This window comes from Micromys minutus (assembly GCF_963924665.1).
Source record: "Micromys minutus genome assembly, chromosome: 12".
NCBI lineage: Eukaryota > Metazoa > Chordata > Mammalia > Rodentia > Muridae > Micromys > Micromys minutus.
Genome location: NC_137981.1, coordinates 38,212,420 through 38,240,119, shown reverse-complemented (window position 1 = coordinate 38,240,119; position 27,700 = coordinate 38,212,420). Strand labels below are relative to the sequence as shown.

Sequence of the window (27,700 nt, the reverse complement as noted above, 5' to 3'; positions counted from 1 at the left end):
TCTCGGGCCACAGCGATGCAGCCACTCAGCTCTCCAGCGTCGCCACGAGACCCAGTTGGCTGCAGTGGTCTGAGCTTCTTGCCAGAGAATATAAAATTAATCCCTCAGTCTGAATGTTATTCCTGCCTTTGCAACAGCAAACCTATTTGTTTATTATAGTCCAAACCGACTCTACGGAGCGCTTGTGATGTCCGGCGAAGCTCGGTGGCGATGCTGGAATCCTTCGGCCTTTCTGATGCTCTTTTGTTTTATTCTGCAGTTTTCACATATAACGGCGCCAACCGGGAAAGCTGTGAACACAGCCACGGCCAGTGCTCCCAGCACGCCTTCTGCACTGACTACACCACTGGCTTTTGCTGCCACTGCCAGTCTAGGTTTTACGGAAACGGGAGGCACTGCTTGCCAGAAGGTGATTGACAGGCCAGGGTGGCTGTGTGTTTCGTTGATACCTGCCTGTGTCTAGTTACAGTGTGGGTTCTGCCTGGTGGTCCTTACTTCTGCTGCCTGGATCCCAGCACCAGTGACCCACAACTGTTCAGGGGATGACTAAGTGACAGCTAGGTTTGGACTGGTTTCCCAATTTTGAGAGTGACCTGAAGTGTTCCCATTTTAGCCCTCTTCCTAACTTGGTAGAGCTAAAGGGGAGGATAAAGAAGGTGAATGGAAGAGATTACAGTCAGGACTGGGTGACCAGTGAAGAACCGGCCATTGAAGGGACTTGTTACACTAAATGTGGTTCATGCCTGCAAATTTTACACTGTTGGGACAGGAGAAGCAGGAGGGATTGAGAGTTGAAGGCTAGCCTGGATCTCACTGTGAATCTTCAGTTGGCATCCATAGAAAGCTTATTTCAAGAAAGCCAAAATCAACAGTGATAATAATAATAGTAAACCAATGTTTCCAAAGAGTGAGCATGAAGCACGGTCAGGAGAGTGAGTTCGTCTGTGTCCACCTGCTCCCAGCCTGATGATGGCCAAGGCTGAAAGGCTTGCTTTTGTCTTTCAGGGGCGCCTCACCGAGTGAATGGGAAGGTGAGTGGCCACCTCCGAGTGGGTCACACTCCCGTGCACTTCACTGACGTGGATCTACACGCTTACATCGTGGGCAATGATGGCAGAGCCTACACTGCCATCAGCCATATCCCACAGCCGGCAGCCCAGGCCCTTCTCCCTGTCCTGCCCATCGGAGGCCTTTTCGGCTGGCTCTTTGCTTTGGAGAAGCCAGGCTCTGAGAATGGCTTCAGCCTCACAGGTGAGCAGAGCTCAAATCTGGCAAACAGGGATTCAAAAGTGGTACCTGGGCAGCCTCTGCAGATGAGTTTATTTCTGGAGACATGTGCCCGGGTTCCAGGTTTCGAATTTGCAGAGTTGTTGCTGTACATACAAAGCTTTCTGCTCTTACAGAAACGTGATGGTTTCATGACTGGTCAATTCCTGTTTTCTACTATCATCCTTCAGCATGTGTGTTCGAGTTGGAATGTTCTCTGTTAATATGCCAGACTTTAAAGAGAACAGGGCAGGGGAATTGAGAGTCTTTGAAACCTTTGGGAGATCAGGGGCTCTGCAGCTTCTAGAACTGAGCCTGGGCATGGCATACGATCCATAGGTACCATCTTCAACACAGACTGGGGAGAGGGCATGCACACTTGTGATTGGCTATTTGAACCCACATCTCTTATGTGATAGGCAGACACTGTATCACCCAAGCCCCAGCCAGAATGACTTAAGCAAGAGTTCTTGTTGTCACCCATTTGCTGAGTTTCTGTCTCCTGCAGGTGCTACCTTCGTCCATGATGTGGAGGTTACTTTTTACCCTGGAGAGGAGAGGGTTCGAATCACTCAAACTGCCGAGGGGCTTGACCCAGAGAACTATCTGAGCATTAGGACCAACATTGAAGGCCAGGTGCCCTTTATCCCAGCGAATTTCACAGCCCACATTACTCCGTACAAAGAGTTTTATCATCACAGGGACTCGGGTAAGTGTGAGTTTCCTCAGCTGTAAAATGGACATGGTGCTGGCCTCACAAGATAGTGACAAGGGTTAGCTTAAATGACAGTCACAAGGAGTGTCCCAAACTGCTTGGAACATAAAATGAGGTTGATGTAATTTCATTCTTATTTATAGATATGTCTAAATATATATAAAATATGTAGATAATCAGAGTACCTACTTCTATACACAAGAATGTCAATATATTTGCACATTATTTTCTGATAGTAATAACTGATGCTATCCTCTTAGGCACGGATTGTATTGACTATTAGAATGTATGATTGTCTGTAACTGTTTCAGCTGATTTTAGTTTAGGAGTCACAGAAAGATGCTTTCCAGTGTTCCAAACCAAAGCCGAGATTTGGAGTCAACATATAAATCGATGCACATCTTGGATTTGCCATTTAAAGTCTCTGGGGGAAAAAAAATCACTGGAAAGTCTATTTTCTCACTTTTTAGCATAAGAATAAAAATGTTTTCTACTGCTGATAAGTTGCATAAAGTGTAAATCGCTGTTCAAAGCATGTCCAGCTTACCCCGTCTCAGGGTAGCTGTGAATATAGCCCAACACATTTGCAGATGATAGTGTCATGTCGGAGTGTCAGAAGGCTGGGCACATCTGTTCGCAGTATTAGCCGTGTGTATGATGCTCCAGTAGTCACAATTGTCATTTTGCAGTTGGTATGTCTTGAGTAGTACCTGTTCTGTACCCCCGGCTTCCAGCATGAGAGCTGGGTACATGGGAATGGCTGGAACACAGACCCTCAGCTCTCACACACCGGGACGAGACTCTTGTTTCTAGTGTCATGACAGCTGCAGCACTTGTCCCTTTCTCCTCAGCAGTGTGGCTTTGAATCCACTCATGTTCCAGGAGGTTCTAGGTCTTCCCTTGCAAGCTTCCTGTAGAACCTCTGGGAGTTCTCAAGGGAACCTGCTCCCGGGAATGGGGTAGGAAACTCTAGGAAAATACACCAAACATGAACATGGTTGTGTTCAGTATTTTAAAATCTCACCACTTTGCCTGTAAAATGTTTGTTACAGTCGTGATGTCCTCCAGTTCCAGAAGTTTCTCTCTCACTTCTGGTTCTATCAACCAAACGTGGTCCTACCACATCGAGCAGAACATCACTTACCAGGCATGCAGGCACGCTCCCAGACACCTGGCCATCCCTGACACCCAGCAGCTGACTGTGGACCGGGCCTTTGCTTTGTACAGTGAGGATGAGGGTGTGCTGAGGTTTGCTGTGACCAATCAGATTGGCCCTGTTGAAGGTATGTATCTCATTTTGTTGAGGGGGAAAAAAATCACATCCTTTCATAGAAGCCTCAAAACAGGTGTGGGAGGAGTAAAGTTTTGGTGAGTGCCAGATAGAGAAAAGTCAGTGAGGTTGTTCTGGCCTGCAGGTGTAGACAGGCAGATATATACAGCATGGAGAAGACAGTCCCTGCCAAAGGTTACACACAGGCATAGAGTGTCAACCTGTAGGCTGGGTGGTACCAGCCAGGCTTGGCCCTTAGTGCTGGGGAGACGGACATGGGCGGATCCCTGGAGCTCATTGGCCCGCACAGCTGAATCAGTGAGCTGTGAGAATTGCTGTGGGCACAAGACCTTGTTCTTGATCCCTTGGATCCCAAGAGGTTCACATGCACTGCGGTTTGCTACCATGGCATGTGAGTCTCTGTGCATGTACACTCACGGAAAAATTTAAAATGTAAGGTGGAGATTAGCAGCCGTGGAAGACGTCTGGCCTCCACATGTGCATGCATACGTACACACACGCGCGCGCGCACACACACACACACACACACTATACTATAGACATAAACAGTGTAATATTTGGGTCTTGAAACGTTACCACCCCCCCAATACACACACACACACACACATATATACACACACACACACTATACTATACTACACTATACTATAGACATAAACAGCGTAATACTTGGGTCTTGAAACACCCCCCCCCCCGCGTACACACACACACACACACAAATATACACGCACAGGTAAGTGACAATATGTTCCAAGTTCATTCATTAGAAGATGTAATATTGATTTGGTATTACTTCCCAAATTGTTTTATTGATCTGCCCAACCTCTATCAGAAATCAACTAGCTCATTTGCAGAAACAAGTCAATTGATTCTAAAACAGACATTCCAGGAACCCTTTAATAGCTAATAAGATCATCTTGGATCAACTATCCAAATGCAAAAGAATAAAGTAGGGCCCTTGTCCAACCTCACACATAAACAAAACCCAACTCAAAGTGGATCAAAGACCTAAATGTGAGGATTAAACCTTTGCATTCACTAAAGGCCTTCTCCAGATAGCTGTACTATTTGGGGAGGTTCCAGAAACTAGGAGATGGGCACTAGCTAGAAGAAGTAGATCATGACCTCATGACCTCATGGGTCATATCTTGTCCTATCTGCCCCATACTACCACCATCGTGATCCACTTTACCATAGCCAGAAGCAACAGAATTAGGCTGTAGATGGAAGCCCAAGCCAGAATAAGTCTGTTCTTTCTGAATTTCTTTCTGTGTTCTGAGGCAGTGATGGTAACACTAACATCACAACAGCCAACAGGGAGAAGCACCTAGATGACTGTCAGCTGACGAACATGCAGAACAGTCCTAAACCCACACAGTAGAGTATTACTCAGCCATGAAAAGGAATAGAGTACTCATGTGTGCTACAGCATGAGTAGATTGCATCTGGCAGCATCACGCTAAGTGAAAGAAGCCAGTGACAAGGATGGCATAGTACCTGATTCCATGTATGTAGAATGCCCATACACAGGCGACACAGAGAGTTACATGATATAATGGTTGCCCAGGGACAAGAGGGAACACACCAAGAGATAATCACTTAGGGGTGCAGGGTTCCTTCCTAGAGTGATGAATGTCCTAGGAATTGATCATCGTGGTGGTCGTGCAGCCCTGACTGAGGTGAAATTGTTTTGCCCCTCAAGTGAGTAGGTTGTGCGTCACAGGTATTGGATCTCCACTGAAGGAAACCAGAGGAAGCAACTCAGTGGTTCACATTTCACTGGGCCTTGGCCCCACCTGGTAGATAGGAACGTTCTGTGGCCATCAGCAGTAGAACGCAGCAGAACCTTATGTGGAAGTCAGTCTCATTAGGCTGTAGACTGGGTGATTCCAACTCTGCAACACCAGAGAAGGGAGAACTGTAGAGATGGTAAAAAGAACAGTGATGGGCCTGGTGGAGAGGAAGATGGTGGAGAGGAAGATGGTGGAGAGGAGGAAGGTGGAGAGGAAGATGGTGGAGAGGAGGAAGGTGGAGAGGAGGATGGTAGGGAGGAAGGTGGTGGAGAGGAAGATGGTGGAGAAGAGAGGGACCTTCTAAGTCTGTGAAGCCGTAGTGCACCCAACTCTGAACAGTTTCACACAAAGTGGACTCTGATAGTTTTTAAAGATTTTTATTACTTTTAAATGTGTTTGTGTGTGTGTGTGTGTGTGTGTGTGTGTGTGTGTGTGTGTGTATGTGTGTGTGTGCAGGTGCCCAGGGAGGCCAGAAGCATCAGATCCACTGGTGCTGGAGTTCTGTCAGCTTTTGTAGGTTCCTGCTTGTTCCTCAAAGGCTGTCTCTTTATAAACATGACCTAGACAAGCTAGGGTGGGTCTGCAAAATCAAGTCCACAGAGAATCAAGGTGACATCTGAATTCCCTTCACCAATACATGGAGCTTTCTCCCCCAGTCACTGGTGACACTGTGAGCCCAGAATCAGCTACACCTGTGAGAGATGTGGGATCGCTGAGGCTGGTGCCTCCACAGATTCAATATGGGTGTTGCCTCTGCAGTGCATTAGCTGAAGAGGAAGGCATCATCAGGACCTTGGACGAAAGGAGAAACCTCAGTTTGTTGGTTTGGTTGCTTTGGGTAAAAGAAACTGAGCTAGGATCTATGCACTGGGCGGCCAAAGATGGCATTATAACATAGTAAATAATGCATGGAGATGCGGCTTGATTTTAGAGCAGAATGTAAATCAAGAAGGAAGACTCCATAAGGGGGAGGAAGGATAAAACACACACACAAACACACAAACACACACCTGTGTCACACACACCACCTCTCCACACATAGATGCCCATCTCTGCCCTCTCCAAGCGCAGAGATCTGATCTGTGAGGAAGAGCCATCCACGTCCTAGAATCCCTGGATTCACTTAAGAAAGTGGTTTTCCTATCTTTGGAAATACCTTTGGCTCTCTTCTTACCAAATGAGAGCAAGCTAGCAGAAAGTGCCAGTTGCTAATTCGTCTTGTGAGCTTTTCCACCCAAATGCTAGTTAATCAATAGTATGGTGTGTTTCCAAGCACTGTCCTGAGAACCTTACATGAATTAGCTTGTTGAATCCCCACGGCAGCCTCTACTCCATAGGGGTGTGACGTCCCCTATTTATAGATGGAAAACATCACATGTTGAGGTGAAACAGTTTGACATGCAACTGGTAAAGTGGCTGGGACTCAGACCCTGGCACTGGGCCCAGAGCCCACACTTGCCCCACATATTCAGCTGCAACACATGGCCTCTGTCAACGTCACAGCTACCTTCTAGCATAGACCCAGACCCCACAGGAGTGTAGATTTTAACATTTTGAGATTGAGCTGTGCCTCGCGCACTTTCTCCCCCCGTCACTGCACAGGAGCTGTTCCAGACGGGGTTTCCATTGCTCTGGAAGGCACGCCAGGTCACATAACTGTGCGTTACATGGCTCTGTGTTACAGTAGTAATTTTATTTCTCGGGGGAGTTCTGCCCCCACTCTATCCCGTTTAGCTCCTGAGTACATAAAGATCAGATTTTGTTCACAAGCTGATGGCACTGTGGGGCAGGTTCTGAGCTATTGTAACCCAACTAGTCTATCAATAACCAGATAAATGACTGTTTTGCCAACTGAGTCTTGCTGTGTTCTATGTGTGTCCTATGTGCGAGCTTCTGTTGGCCACGTGCTATGGTCCATCATGCCTCATGGTGACCTCCTCCTCCCCTTCTCTTCTGTCCTTCTCCTCATGGTCCTTACATGAGATCCCCTCACTCGGTCCAAAGTCCTGCCTTCCTCTCTCTCCTGCCCGGTCACATTTTATTAGCCAATTGGAGATTATTAGGGGGCATTCCTTACAGCATCGGCCAACACAGTGCCCATGTCCCCAGTGCAACCTGATCTTAGGGCACAGAACTCAGCATCTGAATACACAGCGCCCAAGACCAACTCCAACACCGTGTGGCTTTGCAAGATCCAGATAGTGCAATTTCCCAGTGAAGAAGAGAAGAAGCCTGTGGCCCTTGCTGTCTTCCAACCACAGTCCTTTGTCCCAGGCAGTTGTTTGTCATATTGTCACAGAGCAGAACATGCTGCTCGTTCCTCCCTTACCAGGGATCTTTGGGAGACGTCTAGGCAGGGACCAATTCAGCGACAGCCCAGTGATGGCTCCTTTAAGGAATCCATTCTTCTCTTTCTAAGTGGGTCAGTGAGTTCCAGCTCTTCCATCGGGGAGTCACTAGTTTAAGTGGGTGAAATATGAAATGACTATAAAGAGGGACGTGTGCGTCCTTGGCTGACTGTGAGAGGAGAGAGCTGGCAGGCTCAGAAATAATGAACGGTGAAGTGGTTTCGGAACATTTTCTCAAGATGCTCCTGGAAGCTACACTTAGCGGCTGCATGCGGAAGGGCTCGCTGAAGTGGCTGATTTTCTTACAATTTTGTCGTTGTTCTTGACACGGGGCTCTGCATTTCCCCTTTGCAGGGACTCTGTCACTGTGCTGTCTGTTAATCAGTATTGTGTAATTGTGGTTGCGCTCGTGTTGATGTACGGACAGTAGTTTGTTTAAATGCCCAGCAGGGAGATGGGCTCTGACAACTCATTAATCCTTCCCGGAATTCACTGGGCTCAAATGTGGACACCGAAAGGAGCTGCCTGAGAAGGCTAAGCATTCAGTATTTATAAACTAAGGTGTATTGAAGATGACTATTCCCTTTGGAATATCTATTCTAAAATGAGGAAGTAATTGTGGGGAGAGCGAGGTTCTTATCTTGTATGGGCCTGGTGTGAGGCTGTGACCCTGTTCTTAGTTAGAATCTGCAGAGACTGGCTTCAGGAACTGTCTGCAGGCCCGCATTAGCTGAGCACGGCTACCCCAGTGCTGGGTTCTTGTCCCTTGGCAAACAGGTCCAGAAGAAGGCTGGCATTCCCAAGATGGCTGGCAGGCTTTTGTTTGTTTGTTTTGTAATTTGGTCTGGCAGAGATTCCCTTACGTTAGCCAACATTGAGGTGAACTGAGGACAGATCCATAGCCAACCTCACTCTCGGGCTCTGACTGGGGAACTGACAAGGTCTTGTTCTGCCGTAGGGATGCACTGTGCTGTGTCTTATAGAGTGGATGGGAGGAGTCTACTAGGAAGCGGCGGTATCTCAGCCTTGCCCTTCACTTTAACTGCAGGCTGTTGTTGAAGCAAACCAGAAGAATCTAACTTGGGTATTGGGATGGTCAAAGTGCTAAGGAGGCATCGAGAGCCCTGAGGGATTCGGGGAAGCCGACCCTCTGGAGTAGGCTGTGGTAACGAACACTTGGGGTAACCCACAGCTACGTTGGACAGTCTAGAAGGTGGCTGGGGAGTCCTGGGTGAGGTAGAAGTGAGAGAATCCTGCCGCTCGGTGCAGGCAGAGGTCCCGCCAAGGTGTCTGCAGATGCTAGAATTCTGGCTTCCAACGGGGAGACAACTATTGTACAGGTAACAGGTGGGGTGTCCTGGGGTGTGTACGGACCTGCCCTCCAAGACAGGGTTCAGACACAGACTTAAGAGGCAGAGGCCCCTGTTATCTCATGCACGGAGTAGTGTGATAGCAGTAGTGGCTCAGTGCAGAGACTGACAGCTGTCCAGGGGGCTCCGGAAGCTCTCCGTATCCAAGATTACAATTCACAGACAGGCAAAGCGGACACCTCAGATAAGGACAAAGAGCCGCCACACTGAGGAGGAGGGAGGACAGGTCGCTCAGGATGTCCCTCAATGGGAACGTCAGCCTTACACATACATTATGTTCCATTTTAAAGAGCAAAACCAGGAGATAACAATTGTCATTTGGATTTTGCATTGAGGAGTCAGAAAGGAGTCACTGGGCATCTGAATGTCACCCTTGTTGTCCGTGGCTTTGGGTCAGATAGGTAACTTTATAAGGTTAGAGGTGGGCGGCCTGCGCCCTGGCCTGGGGCTGATTGGATTCTTCTGATGCTACCCACTTCCCCTGACTAACCTTGGGCAAGTTACCTGACCGTGTGCCTCGTAGAGAACGAAGGTAGGCTGTTGATGACGTCTGCTGTCTGCACATGTGATCGTGCAGATTTAATGGGGTTGGATACGGAGAGTTCTGAGCACCGCTGAGGGGACGCTCAAGGACACTCTAGAAGCCATTTAGAGACGGGTTCACAAGATTTAGGGAGAGTAGGCAACGGGAAGCTATTTCTATTTATTTCATTGTGCTTTACAAAGAAAATTTAGGGGGGGGCTGAAGATGACCCAAGATGGCTCAGTGGGTAAAGGAGCTTTGCCATATGTTCTGCTTTGCTTTCCATTGCTGTGTAAACTCCATGACCAAAACCAATTTGGGGAGGGAAAGGTTTACTTCATTTTGTAGATTACAATCCACTGAGGGCGAGCCCTGGAAAAGTGTTTGTTCCTCCTGGCCTGCTCAGTTTGCTTTCTTAAACACCTCATCACCTGCCCAGGGGTTGTACCACCCACTGTCAGCTGGGCCCTCTCACATCAATCATTAATCAAGGCCAGTCTGGTGGAGGAGGCATTTCCTCAAACCAGAGTCCCTTAGTGAGATGACCTTAGTGTGTGTCAAGTTGATAAAAATCTAATCAGTGACCAGAGGGCAATTCCTGGAACCCACATAAGTGTGGAAGGAGTGAGCACACTCTACGAAGCTGCCCCTTGTTCTCTGCAAGTACACTGGGCATTCAAGTGTGCACATGTGTGTGTACGTACACATCACAAAATTACACACATATATATTAAGTTTCAAAATGACTTAGAATTTCGAATTTATTCTCCTGATAGAGATGGCTGATAATAGAGAAATGTTCAAATCTCTAGTAGGATAAGAAAGTGGCAATGGTAGTAGAAACTATGTGTGTGTGTGTACGCGTGCTTGCATGCACACGCACATCTGTGGGTCTATCTGTCTGTCTTTCAGTTAATCATTTGCATGCAGTGATCTGGGGCATTACAAACTTTAACCAAGGTCTGTTTGGATGACTTACCGCCATGCCTCGTATTTTTATCCCCAACATGCTAGCACTTCTCAGCTAAGACACATGAATCCTTGATCTAGGAATCTTACTAAAATCGAGACTCTGACTGGAACAGAGCCTGAGACCCTGTGAGGTTTTAGATTTAATCCACAGAAACAGTGAGACTGAAGTGAGAGACTGACAGGCACAGAGCCAGAAGTCTGGAGGTTAAGTCTGTGCCAACACGCTCGCTGACTCTGAATTCAAGTAATCTATCCCATGGTTCTTGCTCACCTTTCTTATGTGAACAGAAGTCTAGCACAGAATTATCCCAAAAGCCCAAGAGATGCAGGAGGCCTTCTTGCCCTGGAAGCAAACTTACTGAAAGCCAGACCCTGCTCTGCAGAGTAGGCACAAGGAAGCCTTTGAAATTAACATTGAGATGCAAGTAGTTCACCTTAGCTTTGAACCCGTCACGTAGCAAGGACTCCCATCTCCTTCATCTCTCCCATGTTTGTCTCTGTGACAATCACTCCGACTTTCTCTGTTTCCTGTGCATAGTGGACTCGGCTCCTGCTGCAGTGAATCCTTGCTATGACGGCAGCCACACTTGTGACACAACAGCACGGTGCCACCCGGGGACAGGTGTAGAGTACACTTGCGAGTGCACACCTGGGTTCCAGGGCGATGGACGGAGCTGTGTGGGTAAGAGATGCGTTCACTGTTTCTGTTGCACAACCGTGGTCCTCACCTGACTCTTTCCTGCATCACAGTCTGGAAGACTGTGGTCTCTGTGGCCATCCTCAGGCAATGATGTTAGCCTCTGTAAATCTGGATGTTGTTATATGAAAGCTGAGGCAGAGTCCAGCTAGGTTTGGGAAGAGAATTCGAAGGTGGGCATTTGGGTTAGAGCTATAAAAGGAAACCATATTCTGAAAATATAAGCATTTTCACTTTTTAAAAGAATTTCCAAAGTATTTAAAAATTATCTTCCTGCGGCTTAACAGCAAAGATTTGAAAATGGTTTTCCTTGTTTCTGATGAACTGCTACTTGGGTTTTTGCTCAGTGTCCAAAACTCTGGAATTCCTATGCTTTTCATTTGCCAACCATTATTCCCACTGAAGCCTCAGAGTGCTGGGAGAACGAAGTCATCGGACCTTCGTTTCTAGAACACTCTCTCACCAGTGCTTTCTGTTCTCATACTTGCCTAGATGTCAATGAATGTGCCACTGGCTTCCATCGCTGCGGTCCCAATTCTGTGTGTGTCAACTTGGTGGGAAGCTACAGGTGTGAATGCCGCAGCGGCTATGAATTCGCAGATGACCAGCACTCTTGTATCTGTGAGTCCCAGCATCCCTTTCCCTCCAGCTAGCTAGGAGGCTGCTGAGTCCTACCTTTTGATTCACTTATGTCTCTACTGAACCTGCTGTACAGAGGGTCTGATGTGTGTGGCTTTTCTGAAATAGGCAGCCCTCTGCCTGCAGTTCAGCTAAGTTCTATCACAATGGCACGTCACCATTGGGTTTTCTCCATCTTAAGTATCATAGTGAGTTACCGGACGATGTTCTCAGTTGGAACTCCTGGCCTGGTCACATGATCGGACAGCAACTAATAACACTCTAGCTCTAGAAAGAATTCAAGTGCCTGTCTCATGTGAGGATCCAAAGACCTCATCCACAATAAATATATCCTCTATGAATGGATCTGAAAGACCTAGAATTCCAAATTTATCCGATTGATGGAGCTACCTGGTAATAGAGAAGTAGACATTTCAGCGTTGTTAATATGATGACAAAGTAACAGTGTTATAGGAACAGTGTGGTGTGTGTGTGTGTGTGTGTGTGTGTGTGTGTGTCTGTCTGTCTGTCATGTGTGTGCACTACTCTAGGGAATTAGAAGTTGTAACCTGGATCTATTTTGAGGACTTATTGTCATATCTAATATTTCGAACATAAACACCCACTAGCACATCTTAACTCTAATAGCCATATGAACCTTGAGCTAGGAATCTTGCTAAAATTGAGACTCTGACAGATACAGGCCCTGAGACCCTGAATTCCATAAGCTTCACAGGTGTGCTGATGCTGATGCTGTTAGTCTGTGGATGGGGTGATGAAGAGAAAGGCTTGTAGGTGCGTGTGTGTGTGTGTGTGTGTGTGTGTGTGTGTGTGTGTGTGTGTGTGTGTCTCACATACAGAGGTTTAAACTCTCACTTTCTTTTCAGTGATTGCCCCACCTTCCAACCCTTGCCTTGATGGTAGTCACACATGTGCCCCTGAGGGGCAGGCCCGGTGCATTCACCACGGAGGTAGCTCATTCAGCTGTGCCTGCCTGCCAGGCTTTGTTGGCACTGGGCATCAGTGTTCTGGTGAGTACCTGTGGGTAAGTCTTGACTCTGCATGGTCCCTTTAGATATACAGCCTCATAGAGACACAGCTTCTTTCCTCCTGTAACTCAGACAGCCTTGGGAGTGCTGAAAGAAAGCAGGCATCTTTAGAGTCAGGGAGCCCAAGGGTGGTCATCAACACCTGTGGTTGTCCTGGAGCGTTGGTGTCAGCTGGAAACCTTCTGTTTCTTGGAGCTAGTCTAGGCTGGAGGGATTCATAATTAACAGTTCTTTCTAAATTCTTTTACCTTCATCAAACACCTGATGAGATGGGCTATTATGTTGGTTAACTTGGTTGGTTGGTTGGTTGGTTTGGTTGGTTGGTTGGTTGGTTGGTTGGTTGGTTGGTGAGTGACAAGGTCTGGTCTCCCTGTATAGCCCCAGTTGGCTTGAAACTCAAAGAGATCCTCTTGCCTCTGCTTCAAGGATCAAAGAGGTATTCCATCAGACCTGGCATTTTTATTGTGAACTTGTCCTGACCAAGATTTATCTGGAAGAGAGAACCTCAGTTGAGAAACTGTCTCACTGATCTTTGCTTGTGGACATACTCCTGATTGCTAACTGATGTAGGAGGGCCCAGTCTACTGGGGGTCTACTCCTGGGCAGTAAAGTGAGCTAGCTAACTTGCACCTGAGAGTGAGCAGGAGAGCAAGGCATTGGTCCGCAGCACTGATCTTTCATGGTCTCTGCTCCAGTTCCTGAGATGCATTGTGTTCTGGAAGTGTAAACGGTAAAGTGAACTTTCCTAAACCACCTTTGGTAAGTGTTTTATTTCAGCAACAAAAAAAGCAAAATAGAACAAGGATTGGGGTGTAGGGGCATACTGTTGACGTTGGTCATGCAGCCCAGGGAGTTCCAAGACTGTCCTAGCACATTATCTTGGAAGGCCCAGGTATGGGGTGGCAAAGGAGGAAAGATTATCTTTTCCATCAAGTACTTCCCAACCTTTATTTTCTCATGATATTCATTACAATAACTGAGTTTCGGTGCTGTTATATACTATAGTCTATTTAGACAATTCAGAAGCTTCCCTGAATAACCTTTCTTTTGATGCATTCTTCAGTTTCCTAAACATGCATGCTATCGGGTATGACTTTAATCTTTAAACAACCTCACAAGGCCCCACCTGTTCCCCGTGGGTCAGGAGTCTGGGCATGATTCAGTAGGTGTTAATTCTTAGGATCTCTAGTAAGGCTTAAAACAAGAGTCACCACTTAGTATGGACAAGTGTCAGGACTGTTGGACACAGAGCCTCTGCTCTGTCATAGCATGCTGTGCCTTTTGGTTTCTTGTCATGTGGGCCTCTATCGAGACAAGGCTGTTTGAGTCACAAGACTTGCTTTATTGTAGCCTGCCAGCTGGATGGATGCAATGTTGTCTTACCATATTTGTTGTGATGCGCATGCCTCTAAGGAGAGGCTTGATAGAGATTATGCACATCATGGACAGGACTCAATGAGGTCCATCCTGAAGGCCTCCCAACAAACCACAACCACCTTTGGTAACCATCCACTCTTCAGAGAGGGGTCATTTTCCTAAAGATCCCGCATGATAGTCTATGCCAATCATGGAGGTCACTTACAGAATAAACCTACAACGTGTTGGATATGTGTAAGCATTCATATTGAGAGGTGTTTCATAGTACTCATGTCTGTGTTTTAGGCACACTCCATCAGATGAAAAGAGGATGTGTGGGTTTTCCTCCAGCCATGCTTTGTTGGGAACCAGGCACTTGGAAAGGCTGCACTTGGAATTGAGCTCTCAGTCTGGTTTAAATCACCAGCAGGAGGCTTTTGATGCAAAAAAGAGAGTCAAGTCTTTTCCACCTTCCCTCCAGCTGCAGCACTCTGGCCTGTGTGTGAGCTGGGGAGTTCCCAGGCGTGTTGTTGTTAAGAATCCAGAAGAACAGATGGTCTTGGAGTTTCAGATGTGAGTTAAGGGTAGAGAGAGTCTGTTATATGTTTGTTCAGGAGGCAGATGAATGGTACAGACATTATTCCCAGGATGTCTGTGCTCAGAGACACTGGGGAAAGCATTGACAAGAAGGTGTGATCATAGAGGGAACAATGTTTGTCACTACCACAACCACAATTACAGGTCCTAAAGGAGAGCACCACATGCCACACAAACAAGAACAGCAGACGTTTATGTGTGATTGGACAGTTAGGAAGCAGAGAGAAGGCAAGGACATATGGACCAAAGCATGGGGTTCTGGGTAAAGGTTATTCAGCACCAGAGAATTAAAACAATGAGCACAAGTCAGTCATTCAGTGGTTGAATTTGCTCCCAGCTGCTTCTGTTCAGAATGAGGGCAGGAAGGGATGTCCAAGCTCCAAAGCATGAGCTACAGTGGACGGCTCCAGACATGTTTTTCTAACAGATCCCTTAGTTTTAATGGGTGAGTGGTGGAGGCTTCTCTTGTGCCGGAATCTCGCTGCCTTTTTTCAGTTGCCTTTGTGACAAGGGACTGTCCTACTCCACTCAGTCCTCCTGTCCTGACCTGAGTCTTCTATCAGCACCTGAACATCATCCCGCCCACCAGTTAATTGTTATGGGCATCCTCCTATCCGCAGGGATTAAAAAGATAGCTCCTGCCTTGAGAAGAGGCCAAAGTCCTTCCCCATCTTCTATCTGGACACTTACCGTCCTGTGAAATGAGCTCTGACTTCCTGAAAACCCCATGGTGTTTGTGCTCCCGCGCTGTGAAGCCAGCCCTGACTCTACTGTGTTCATCATGGAGGTGCTCCATGGGAGCCTATAGTTCTCTAGCTTGGGGGTCAGGGATTCCTCCGGTGTGATGTTTTAAACTTCTTCAAGAGTTTTTTTCCTACTTGCTGGTCATTCCTGACAACTACTGTCTGCTATAACTGTGGCATCCATGAAGAACGTAACAATGGGGAAGTGGGCATTTCGGGTTTGGTCAGTATCCTTAGGTGAGGGTTTTAATAAGGCCAGAGATTCAGCCACCTTGGGGAATCCCCTCTCCCTTAGTTAAACAATAGCCTAAGAAAGGGCTCCCTGGGGTCCTGCAATAGGCTGTGGGGTCAGGAATTCCTGCTTCCTGCCATTGCTTGGGGTTCCTGTCGACACTGGAAGTACTTTTAGAGTATGTTCTGACATAGCTGGAATTTCCTGAATTTGGCTGGAAGTTCATTTTTATAACTTTGGTTCCTCTGTCGGTTTTAGAGCCCCCCTAGGCTCAGCCAACTCCTCACTGGGCTGTGCCCTGGAGCTGGCCTTTGAAGAGACAGGGTATGCTACTAGGATAAAAATGACAGTTCTTGGGGGGTGGGGGTGAGGGAAGCACCCTCATAGAAGCAGGGGGAGAAGGGATGGGATAGGGGGGTTTCTGGAGGGGAACCCTGGAAAAGGGATAACATTTGAAATGTAAATAAAATATACCCAATAATAAAGTAAAATAAATAACAGTTGTTTAGTAACTGGGTTGCTATCTAGGATGTCACTCAACAACTCCTAACTTAATCTTGGGAAGTGAAGATAGCCAGGAAAAACAGTCTTCTTGCCCAGGGAGAGCCACTCGGGGTGGAATTGATCTTGCTCTGTTGAGCGTTCAGGGGTTCTTGGACTCAAAGGCACTGTGTTCTCCAAAGGCAGAGGGTAAGCAGATGCTCCCTAGATGGGTACAGGGGCTTCCTGTCCAGGGAATGGAATACCTGTGCATAAGGAACAGTGAGGCTGCCAGCCAAAAAAACTCCTGAGCTATCGGAGGAGCTTCTGGAGAATGGGGCTTGGTAGAGACTGTCCCTGCTCCCACTATAAAGTTCCACTTTCCAAGGTGGTATGTATTTTTGTTGTTGTTTTGGTTCGGCTTGGTTTTCTCCTCACACATTTGTTTGCTTTTGTGGGTGTGACCCATGCTTTGTTTTGTTTTTGGTCTAGCCAATGTCTGGAAGTCAAACCTGTACCTTTTGTTTCCCCCCTTTTTTCCTCTGGAAGACTTCCTGCCCCCCTAGAGCTTACCTCATTCCTGATATCAGCTTCAGCATTTCCACGTGGGAGAGTGTGTTGGGGGTTTTGAGTGTGTGGGGGGGGGAAGAGGTGACTCACTGTTGACATAGCCTGGGCCAACTTTAATAAGTAGAAGAGAAGGCACACCAAACACTGCCTTTCGCTCCAGCGGTTCGTCTTGCAGTGTTGAGTACAATTATGTCAATCCTCGGGGAATCTCATGTAGAGTGTAGGGGCCTGGGCTGCTTATCTGTGCCCAGTAAGTTCAGGCCCTCGAGTGCATGTGTTGTTTTAAAAGTGCCAATAACATTCTTCTCTTTGTACAAGTGAAAAGTAAGTTTCTGTAAGACTGTCTCTGGTTGGAGGTTTTAGACAACACTCTGATCAGGCAAGGCTGAAGTTCCTTCCAAACTGAGAATGTGTTCGGGGCTTTATCTGACACCTGTCCTCCACAGGAGTATAAAGAGAACGGATGCCAAACAAAGAAGGAAAACTTGTTTCCTGTATTTAATCTTTTTTTTTTTTTTTTTTTTTTTTTTTTTTTGTAATACCGCTGACAGGAAATTCATGATTTACAGTATAGGTTAATAGTTGAAAAAAAAAATAACTTCTAGAGTTCATGGTAGCCAAACAACACCGCAGAAGTACACTGCGGAACATTTTTCCGTGAGTACCTATGCTCAGATTGGGTCAGATTTCTATGCATTTCGTTTGTTAGCTCACACATTCCTGGATTTGTTTCTGTCTCTGTTGAGGCTGCAATCACTCTGAAACACCTACCAAAAGCAACTGTCAGAAGGAAGGGTTGATTGCACTCACAGTTCCATATAACAGTTCATCATCCAAAGCGGAGAGGGCAGGACCTCATGCAGGAACGGAACCTGGAGGTGGGAGCTCATGCAGAGGCCAAGGAGGGGGCCCCTCACTGGCTTGCTCAGCCTGCTTTCTTATAGAGCCCAAGACTACCAGCCCAAGGATGGCACCATGCCCACCCACAGTGGTCTTGGTCCTCCCCCAGTGATCTCTAATTAAGAAAATACCTTATTTTCTCAATTGAGACTCTCTCCTCTTTTATGTCTCTGACTTGTGTCAAGTGATGATAAAACTGCCAGCACATGGCTTTTGTTTTGTCTTATTTTTTTCTGTTATGCTTGCTGTTCGACATTAGCATATCTCAGCTCAGACCCAGGGATGTTCTAAAGTTGATAACTTATTGAGCCATATGTACTTTGACCATGGAGTCACACAGCTGTTGGGTGGTGAAGTCATGGTCTTCCTTCCTTCCTTCCTTCCTTCCTTTCCTCACCTCTCTGTCCGTCCCTGACCTCTGCAGATGTTGATGAATGTGCGGAAAACAGATGTCATGAGGCAGCTATCTGCTACAATACCCCCGGGTCCTTCTCCTGCCGTTGCCAGCCTGGGTATCACGGGGACGGGTTTCACTGCACCTCTGGTAAGTGATGAAAGACCTGATTTAGCTCTGGGATCTCCCAGCTCTTTCCCTCTTATTTTCCTTCCTGCCCAAGATGGAACCTGGTCTGAGGCCAGAGAATGGGGACTTTCCAAGGTCTGCATTCTTCTCTGTAGACTCCTGATGTCCACTTATTGCTAGTTGGGTATGTGAACTTGGAGTCTGTCATTCACCCTGTGGCTCCTCTGGTTTACCACCCAATTGATCTACTTTGTTGAGTGTTGTCTGGAAAACCCATTAAGGAGAAGCTTATTCAGTAGGAGCCCCGTGTACTAATGAGCCAGAAGTCAGTACTCGTGGTGACTGCTTTCATGGAGCTTGGCCAACATACAGTAATGTGGCTGCTATAACCCGGGCTTCTCAGACTTAGACTCCAAAGAATGGATGGAGTTAACTTGTTCTCTCCAGAGTCTCCCAGAAGGCCAGGAAGTTTACTTTTCTTTTTGCCCAGATGTCAATTGGTCCCCAAGGCTGAGGGACAAACTGGGCTAGCTGACATTTATATTCATGCAGGGACGTACGGGGAAAATGGAGGGGATTAGTACTAATTGGAGAGATAGATGGCGGCAAAGCCAAAATAAGAACTCAGGACTCTAAAATGTTAGTGTTTTTCTATTTCTCAACGTCAGAGTAACTTTCAGTTGTATGGAAGAAATGCTCAGCGCAGAAGACATTATGGGGGGATGGGTTGCAGCACCTCCTCTTTCTCCCTCATGTCTCCCTCAGACACGGTTCCGGGAGATTCTGTCTCAGGACTGAAGCCCTGTGAATACCAGCAGCGCTATGCCCAGGCACAGCATGCCTACCCTGGGTCACAGATCCACATCCCCCAGTGTGATGACCAAGGAAACTTTGTGCCACTGCAGTGCCATGGCAGCACTGGCTTCTGCTGGTGTGTGGACCGAAATGGCCATGAAGTCCCTGGTACCCAGACTCCACCTGGCTCCACCCCTCCTCACTGTGGACCAGCTCCAGGTGAGCCTCCTGCCCCAAAGAAATGCCTTATGCCTGCTTGGGCCTGGGATCAAGGAAGAAAATGGTGGTTTATAACCCAGCTCTGACTCTGCAGATGACATAGACACCCCCATATGCATGTTGATGTCATAAGGACAAGATATATAGGTGATATATTATACATTAGACTCCAGCTGCATAGATCCTTGTTGAGTTGTGACTGAAAGCTGAGTGTCTTAAGTCACTTTGTGACCCTTGAGAGGCTTGAGCGAGCTAAAGGGTTTTCCCAGCATAGCGTTTTAACTGAAAGCGAGACTCCTTTCTAGGTAACCATGTAGGAAGAAGTCTGAAGGCTGTACTAATATTAGCGGGCAAATTAGGTATGAAACTCGGAATGGATCCACCGGGCTTCCTTCTAATCCAATGACTCATCAATGACTCATCCCTTTTCAGCCAATCCAACGTGGGTTTGGGAAGGCCTTCTTTCCAGAGCTGCTTTCAAAGGAAGTATAGGATCCCATCCATCTGATCCAAGGTGTTCATGGCAAACATGGCCATCATCTGCCTTCTTCATGCCAAGGTGCCTAGGTCACGGTGGGCAGAGTCTCGCCAGCAGCGTGAGCAGCAGGCCACTTACACCGGGCAGCTCTCCAGCCTCGTGCTGAATTGTTCAGAACTGGGCAACACATGCTGCTGCTTCAGCCCAGACACTTCCTGATCTGGGAGCTAGTATCCAAAGAACCGCTAAGTTATAATTTAAAAAAAAAAGTTAAATACACAAGCCACTAATCTCAGCTTTTAATGTGCGAGGGACACCAAGCTGGACAGTTTCCAGCAGTTAGTTTTCAATCCTTTAACATTCATAACTTTAGCATTTCTAAGATTTGTGTAGATAAAAATTAGGGGCATGGATCTGGGAGGAGTTGGAAGGGAGGGTGAATATGATTAAAATAGATTGTACAAAATTCTCAAAATAAAACTAGAGATTCACTGGAGTAAACTGATTTGGGGACCTATACAACCCACACCCCACACCTCACACCCATTGCCTCTAACAGGTTCTTTAGGAAGACAGTTCTGCAAGCCTTAAAAAATAAGGTGCCTAGAGAAATCCTGCTTTGGTCATGGCTCCTCTCCAAAGCCCCAGCTCTCTGTCAGAGGTTTGAGAGGTTCGGTGGGGCCCATGGAGAGATGGCTTGGCATTCTATTAAGTTGATTAAAATAACATGTGCTAAGGATAGTGACTCAGGCACATTCCTTTGTGCAGACATCCCGTGGCCCAGACTTCTTCCCTGGCACTGCTTGGCCCTGCCTGACATCTCTGACTAGTCTTATTTGCATAACCAGGTCAGTTGGATGGAGGCTAGCATGCTCTGCACTCAAGACTGTTTGAACCCTCACCAACCAGAAGCAGGAAAGAAGCAAGCTCAGGATTGAATAGTGTAGCTTAAAGCAGTATGGAATAAGAAGGGTGCCTACCCGTGAGTGATCTGAGCCTCCATCCAGACACATACCCATGTGGGTGGTCTTCAGAAACAAGAGTGACGCTTGGGGGTGTTCTGTGTAGAATGGGTTGTTGGTTTTCCCAGCACATCCCACTGTGAAGTAGATGGCAAGTTTTTGAGGGGGTAGCAGTCCCCCCTCCTGTCCTGGAGTACTTTGGTCTTGCCTTTGTTTCCTATTGGGTCATGAGCTGCCTCAGCCTGAGGGTCAGACACTTCCTAAACACGTGAGTCTTGATTGAACTTGCTGAGTTTGAGATCCAGGACTTTATTGATATCTCTCCACCAGTCTCAGAGGACTGGTCCCTCCAGCTCGGTTGTGATGCCCCCAGCTTCGTTCTTTGAAGTTCCTGGAGATTTTTTAGCAAAAAAATGAATTAAGATGCCCTGGGCTTTGAATGTACCATTGTGGCTGTTGGCTGAGTGAAGGCATGGGAAGGTGGGAACAGCAAAGCCAGCCAAAAGTCTGTTGCCATGGTCTCTGGGTAAAATGACGATGCCTTGGGTTTAAATGCTCTATTGTAGCTGCTGGCTAAGTATACACTGGTTTGGTGAGGAAAGGTGGGATGCAAAAATGCCAGCCAGAAGGCTGTTGCCATGATCCCAGTGTGAGAGAGAATTCCTGTAAGCAGGGTGACATAAGGGAGAAGTGGCAAGAAGTCAATCAAGATAGTCTATGGGTTTTGTTTGTTTGTTATTGTTGTTTGGTTTTGGTCTGTTTCGGTATGTTTTTGAGACAAGGTCTCATTAGGTAGCCCTGGCTGTTCTGGAACTCACTGTGTAGACTAGGCTGACCTCGAACTTAGAGAGAGAGAGAGAGATACTTGCTTCTGCTTCTTGAGTGCTGGCTTAAGGTCATGCACTACTACGTCCACCTTTAGTCAGTGTTTCTGGAGGTAAAATTGATGACCCTTTTTTGACCTGAGATGTGAGGAGTTGAGAGAAGGGGGCACTGGGGTGATTCCGTCTGAGCAATGGAAAATGCAGGTGCTGTGTGGTGGAACCGTCGGTGCGGGGAGCCAGTTTGGGAGAAAGCAGGAGCCCGGCTTGTCCTTTTGTGCTGAGGTTTCCTTTATGCATCCAGATAGTAGTAGCGAGGAGATTAGTTGTGTGATTCTGCATAGCATAGGCTTTGAGTTGCAGCAATTAAAACAGAACCAGAAATGCCTTTAGTTGGGCTCTGCAGGCTGTCCAATCTCAGTGAAAAAGTGATTTCAACAGCTGACAGGGTGCAGCCTCTGTAGATCTGACTTTGTGTGGGGCGGAGCCTCCCGGGCCCTGGGGCAGCAGCCTAGTGGGGGTGGTAGGGGTGGTGGAAGGGACTGGCATACATCAGAAGCCAGCAGCAGGTCTTTAGTCATGCATGGTGTGAACCAGAAGCCTGAGGATCTGAGGAGGGTTGGGGGTGTAGAGAACTAGAGAAATCAGGACAGTGTTGTAGCAGAAAACTAGACTCTGGAGAAAAGGTTCAGCTTTGAGATAGTTCCGGCAATATGATGGCAGTGAATTCTCAAAACCAGATAGTCCAAGAAGCAGTTCCCCGTGGCTCAGTGCCACCTCTGCTGTGCCGTATACAGTGTCCCGTCACTCTTGCTCCTTGTAACTGGCCAGTGAAACCAAGGACTACCTACATCTCAGCAAGGTCTTTGGCCTCTTTTTCTAGGACACATAGGTCAGCCTGTGATGGCTATTTTAGCAAGAGCTTGGGACAAAGTGGGAAAGAGTTGCTTTAAAGTGTCATATGGGTCACTGAGTGTTCTGTCATCAGAGGAGCCCTGGGCACATGGCTAACTGTCCATGTGCATCTCCACTGGCCTGAGTGAGGTGTACGGATGAGCTTGTCTTCTTGTTCTGTTGGTGTGGCTGGGCCTCCATGACAGTCCCCCTGGCCTTGGGAGACAGGAGCATCAAGAACATCAGGGTGATTTCTGAGTTCCCACAGAGAGTTTCTGACAGCACATGTGCTTCCTTGGCCCAGCGTCCACAGGTGTGCCTAAGGCTTTGAGAGGAAAAGGAAGGCCAGGAGATCACGAGTTAGGACCTGGGATTGTACTGATCTTGATTGGCCATCCAAGGCTTTGTTTCTCCATCTTAGAGCCTACGCAGAGGCCTCGGACTGTCTGTGAGCGCTGGCGGGAAAGCCTGCTGGAACACTACGGGGGCACACCCAGGGATGACCAGTACGTGCCACAGTGTGACGACCTAGGCCACTTCATCCCCCTGCAGTGCCATGGGAAGAGTGATTTCTGTTGGTGTGTGGACAAGGACGGCAGAGAGGTGCAGGGCACACGCTCACAGCCAGGCACCATGCCTGCATGTAAGTATGGGACGGCCCAGGCTCTCCTTTGTGCCACTGAGGGCTCTCTGGTCTTGCTTCCTGAGGCGGGCAGAGTAGGAAGGGGAACGGTTACCAAGTCTGATGAATAAAGTCACCTCACCGATATGCTGGGTTGACTTATCATCAGGGTATCTCAGGATCCCAGTCTGGGTTTTTCGTTAGCTTGTAGTCCCTGCTATGAGAATAGCTCATCTCAGGCCACAGTGTGACTGTTCCACCCCTGAGCCCTGGGTGAAAGGGGACAATGCCACCCTAGGGCCCCAGTGAACATTTGACTGCTGTACCACATCCTGAAACTCTGCATTTTGGAGGTTAGTTGTCTATCTCCTGAGTAAATGGCAGAAGTTTGAATAATGAATCTTTGAAGAAAAAAAAAATTCCTTAGAAACCAAGATTTCTTTGAAATATGTTCCATGAAGAACTGGGTAATTTTGGAGGTTCTCATGGACAAAAGTAAGTTTCCCTTCTCTCCCCACCTTTCCACAAACAGGCATACCCACCGTCGCTCCACCTGTGGTCCGACCAACACCCCGGCCTGATGTGACTCCTCCGTCTGTGGGCACCTTCCTGCTCTATGCCCAGGGCCAGCAGATTGGCCACTTGCCTCTCAATGGCAGCCGGCTTCAGAAGGATGCAGCCAGGACCCTGCTGTCACTCCATGTAAACTGGGGTTTTCCAGGGGGCTGGGCTCCATAAGGATGGGGTTTGGTTGGGATGAGGGTGAGCCTGCAGGCTGGGCTTGTGGGCTTGTGGGCCTGGAGGAACAGCACTTTGTAGTTTTCAGAGGGAAGTGTGGGGAATCCTGGCATCTTCTGAGCGTCCATCTGCTTTAGTGGGGCCCAATTGCTGGAAATCATGTTTGATCCATTCTAGCTGCTATGTCTTCAGGGTGTCGTGGAAGTTCAGATAAGCCAAAGAATTTCAGAGCTGTTGGCTATTTATGGGAAGAGCATTGTTACCTCAGGTTCCTGGGGGTTCCGTTCAGGTCACAGACTTGTGGAAGTCAAAACACAACTTAAGCATAAACCAAAACCCCAGGAGGTGGTCATTTGAGATGGTAGGGTAGAAATCAGGAAAGGCTTGTCAGGATGTCTTCTTTCATTTTGACTCACTTCTTTCCTAGAGCTCTGCCTGGTCCATTGTGCAGCTTTGAGGAATGTGTGCTGCCCATGCACCCCCCACCCCTTGTCCCCAGCCCTGTCCAGTCCCCTGCCCCGCCCCCTCACCCCCTGCCCCCAGCTCCGCCCCTGGGTATGCATATGGTTATCTCTTGAGCTAGCAAGATACTTCCATGTGGAAGGAGGGATTTCTTCTCTGAAGTGGAACAAGAGAGACACTGATAGCTATCATGGAAGATGGTCTTGACCATCTTCAGTGTACACTGAGCAGACTTTTCATACAGGGCAGAGTTCTCTCTGTTTACTTCTGTTAATGAACTGGTGTTCCCAAGAAAGCATCAAAGCAGCCAGTGTGCGATCCCACTTTATAAGGCTAATGCTGATAAGTTTCCCCATACTAACCATCTTACCATACCATACCAGACGACTTGATTGCATTTCTGAACATGTCTAATGAGCAGGGAGGTGATGGTTATAGTGGAACTAAAGGAGAAGGGGGAGTTACAACCACACTTTAGGGCAAGTTACCTAAAGTTTGACCTTCATACTGAGAAACTTGGTTTATGAATCCCATGAATCCCTGGACTCATTGCCACCCATAGGAAGGTGTGTTCTTGCCTCCGATGAAGGGCCTTTTAAATTTAATTTACAAATAAAAGTACCTTGACCTTAGGTCCCCCCATATAAATGCCATCTTTTCTACAGGAGCCAAATTCTTCATACAGTGTCTCATGGTGACTACTTTAGGCCAAGCCCCAGGAGGCTTTGCTGGGCAAGGCGGAGACTGGTGTGGCCTATGTTGAATTTCATGTCTGCTGGGGGTTTTCACAGCAAGAAAGTGGGTTAGAAATGGAAAGAAGCAAGTCCTGTGTGGAGCTCAAACAGGAACATTACAGGTTCAGGGTTTTGAATAAGACTGTCATTCATTGGGAAGGAAAGGGAGAAACTACCAGCCAAAGGCTGGTGGCCACAGTCCTCCCAAATTGTTAAATTACAGGCTCTCTTGTATACCGCACAACTGAATGCTTATATTAAGAGGCAGGGAAGATCACACCTTGGGGTGGGGAGGGTTTCAATCTATTCACCCAGTAGGGAAAATTCTGTTGGCACGTGTTGTCAGAGTTAGAAAGGCTCTTTGAGAAAGGGCCAGTAACACTTGGAAGCGTTCATCTTTTGCACCATTAAATATTAAGGGCTTACTTAATGGGATGCTCCTCTCATCAGTGAAAGGACTGATTTTTCTCATAAAATGACCATTTTCACAGCCGGGGCTCACAGTGCTGGAGGAGTTTAGTGTCTGGAGGTTTGCCATCAGGCACTTTATAAACCCCTTACTGATTGCTGTGTTGGAGGAAATGAAAGCGTAGAGATTAAACGGCTGAGCCTGGCTCTGACCCGAGGGAGGAGTCTACCTGTCCGCTGCCTCGAACCACCGCAGTGCAACAACAGTAGTGCAGTATAGCTGTGAACTTAGGGTTGGGGACTCGAGGAATCCTAACCCTTCTGATGTCACCATTGGTCCACAAAGGGCTCTATAGTTGTGGGGATTGACTATGACTGCCGGGAGAAGATGGTCTACTGGACAGACGTTGCTGGTCGGACCATCAGCCGCGCCAGCTTGGAGGCAGGAGCCGAACCCGAGACCATCATTACCTCAGGTCAGCAGCTTCTTCCCATGGACACTTTGGTGGGACCTTTTATTTTCCTGCCATCGACCCGTTTAGTCCTGGTTTCTCTCACTCTTGTCGAAAGAGAAGGTAAAGTTCTGTGCAAATTAATTTTAAGCTGCACGAGCCTGGTCCCTCTGCAAACAAGTGCGTTTATACGTGGCGAACACACAGTTGATTTTAGGATGAGGTGAACTGCCCTCAGAGGAGTGGGTCTGGCATTTATATTGCTTGTCCTTAGCACCACGGATGCCAGGTGCCATCAGAGCGGCACAGAGAGGCTGGATATGGTTGAAAAGGCAGTCGAGGATCCATTCCTCTTGGCCTTCGTTATGGGGATTAAGGCTTTCATGCTCTGGATTCTGTAAGCTGTTCAGCAGATAAGAAACTCGAATTTGCCTCCTACACTGGCCAATGCTCTTGTCTTACCTTTGTGTCCAGGTCTGATAAGCCCCGAAGGACTTGCCGTCGACCACTTCCGTCGAACAATGTACTGGACAGATAGTGGCCTGGATAAGATAGAGCGGGCCAGACTGGATGGTTCTGAGCGTAAGGTCCTCTTCCACACAGACCTGGTGAATCCACGAGCCATCACTGTGGATCCGATACGAGGGTTAGCTGGCTTTCTTTGTTCTTTCATTTCACCTCTAGATCTGGCTTTGGAGCCCCTGGCTCTTTTATGCAGCATAGGAATGCTGGGTGTCAAGCATTCTCATGGGCATATTAGGGCTTTTTGTTTGTTTGTTTGTTTGTTTTTTAAAGCGCTTGCATTGTATGAGGCAGGACGTAAGATGACATTCAGTAAGAGTGTTTATTAGCCTGGGATGAGATGTGTCACACCAAGAGTTTAGACTCCATCATGGGAGGATCCAGTGGCTCCCTGAATCAGATGATCATAGACAGGGCCTTGGAAAATAACAGGAGGGAGTGGTTTCCTTCAGCAGTACCTCGAGCACAAAGCCCACAGCAGATGTTTGGGTTGGTTGGTTTGTTTGTTTGTTTGTTTCTAGATGGAGAGTGTACAAAGTCCAGATAAAAATGTTCTTTCTGTGATAGCCACCAAGGCTGTCACTGGGGTGTCCAGGTCTGGGCCAAGGGTCCCCAGAATTATTGAAATGCACCTTCCACGAACACAGAGAAGCCCTGCAAGGCAGTGAAGGTTCTTCTGAAAGGTGGTTTAAAGTTCTACACATGAAAGTTCCTTATCTGAAGGACTAACTAACCCTTAGGGCTCCTCTTGGTACTTAGTCTGACAGGGCAGGGACTATAAACAATGGTGCCTTGTTCAGTCATTGGGTTCCAAGATCTAGAGTCTAGAGGACAATGTCACACCAGTTTGCGTGCATGTAACTTGAGCCCTCACAGCTTCCCAGAGGGTTAGCCACTCATCGCCAAGGAAACTGCTCACTGTGTGGATCCCCCACAAAGCGGGAACAGCCCTTACTGCCACGCACAAGGAGTGATGTCCACACAGAGGAAACTGGGTCTCTCCCTTTTGCTGGGGTTCTCTGTGGTTCAACCACCAAATATGTATAGCTTTCATGGAGGTCTCACTGTTTCTGCTCTGTAGCCCTGTTTCCATATGTATAAGTTATTATTTCCAGTTAATGAGAGCCTGCTGAATATTTGGTTTGTTGGGTCAGTGTTGGTCCAGGTCATTGCCAGGTGCAGGATAGCTAAGTTTCCCTTTCAACACTTGGTGCTTTCCAGAAAACTCCATCCCTCCATCCCACCCAGTTCTTTGTAACATAGCTTCGACTAGACTTTTTCTAACCAATCTAATTCTTTGAATTCTGGGCCCAAGCTCTAATTCAAGAGTTCCACAAATTAAGGGTTTCTTCTGCATCCGGCGTGTGAGATGCACGGATCTAGACAGTTAATAGATAATGAGTTCCCACAGTTATGATTGTCAGGAAGCCTTGGCAGCCTAAGACGACATTATTACTGTGAGGTATCTGGGTGAGGTAATGTCAAGAAACAGCAATCAAGGTACCGGCCAGGCAAGGCCAGCTTGATCCAGACTTTCTGAGAAAGAAGGT

The 27,700-nt window shown here is 47.5% G+C and overlaps 1 protein-coding gene across 1 annotated transcript in view; it reads left to right on the top strand.

The window, feature by feature from the left end:
- The window catches only part of NID2 (nidogen 2), a gene marked incomplete at its 5' end in the record, with an annotated part of 56,695 nt that overhangs the window by 25,576 nt on the left and 3,419 nt on the right, over nucleotides 1–27,700 (top strand). The window contains 13 exons of the mRNA XM_080926945.1: nucleotides 260–409; nucleotides 1,006–1,251; nucleotides 1,775–1,975; nucleotides 3,034–3,264; nucleotides 10,817–10,960; nucleotides 11,468–11,596; nucleotides 12,481–12,624; nucleotides 17,945–18,064; nucleotides 18,809–19,057; nucleotides 22,634–22,855; nucleotides 23,367–23,536; nucleotides 25,523–25,652; nucleotides 26,103–26,274. Coding sequence (XP_080783071.1) covers nucleotides 260–409; nucleotides 1,006–1,251; nucleotides 1,775–1,975; nucleotides 3,034–3,264; nucleotides 10,817–10,960; nucleotides 11,468–11,596; nucleotides 12,481–12,624; nucleotides 17,945–18,064; nucleotides 18,809–19,057; nucleotides 22,634–22,855; nucleotides 23,367–23,536; nucleotides 25,523–25,652; nucleotides 26,103–26,274 — 2,308 coding nt within the window. The remainder of the gene's footprint in view (nucleotides 1–259; nucleotides 410–1,005; nucleotides 1,252–1,774; nucleotides 1,976–3,033; nucleotides 3,265–10,816; nucleotides 10,961–11,467; nucleotides 11,597–12,480; nucleotides 12,625–17,944; nucleotides 18,065–18,808; nucleotides 19,058–22,633; nucleotides 22,856–23,366; nucleotides 23,537–25,522; nucleotides 25,653–26,102; nucleotides 26,275–27,700) is intronic.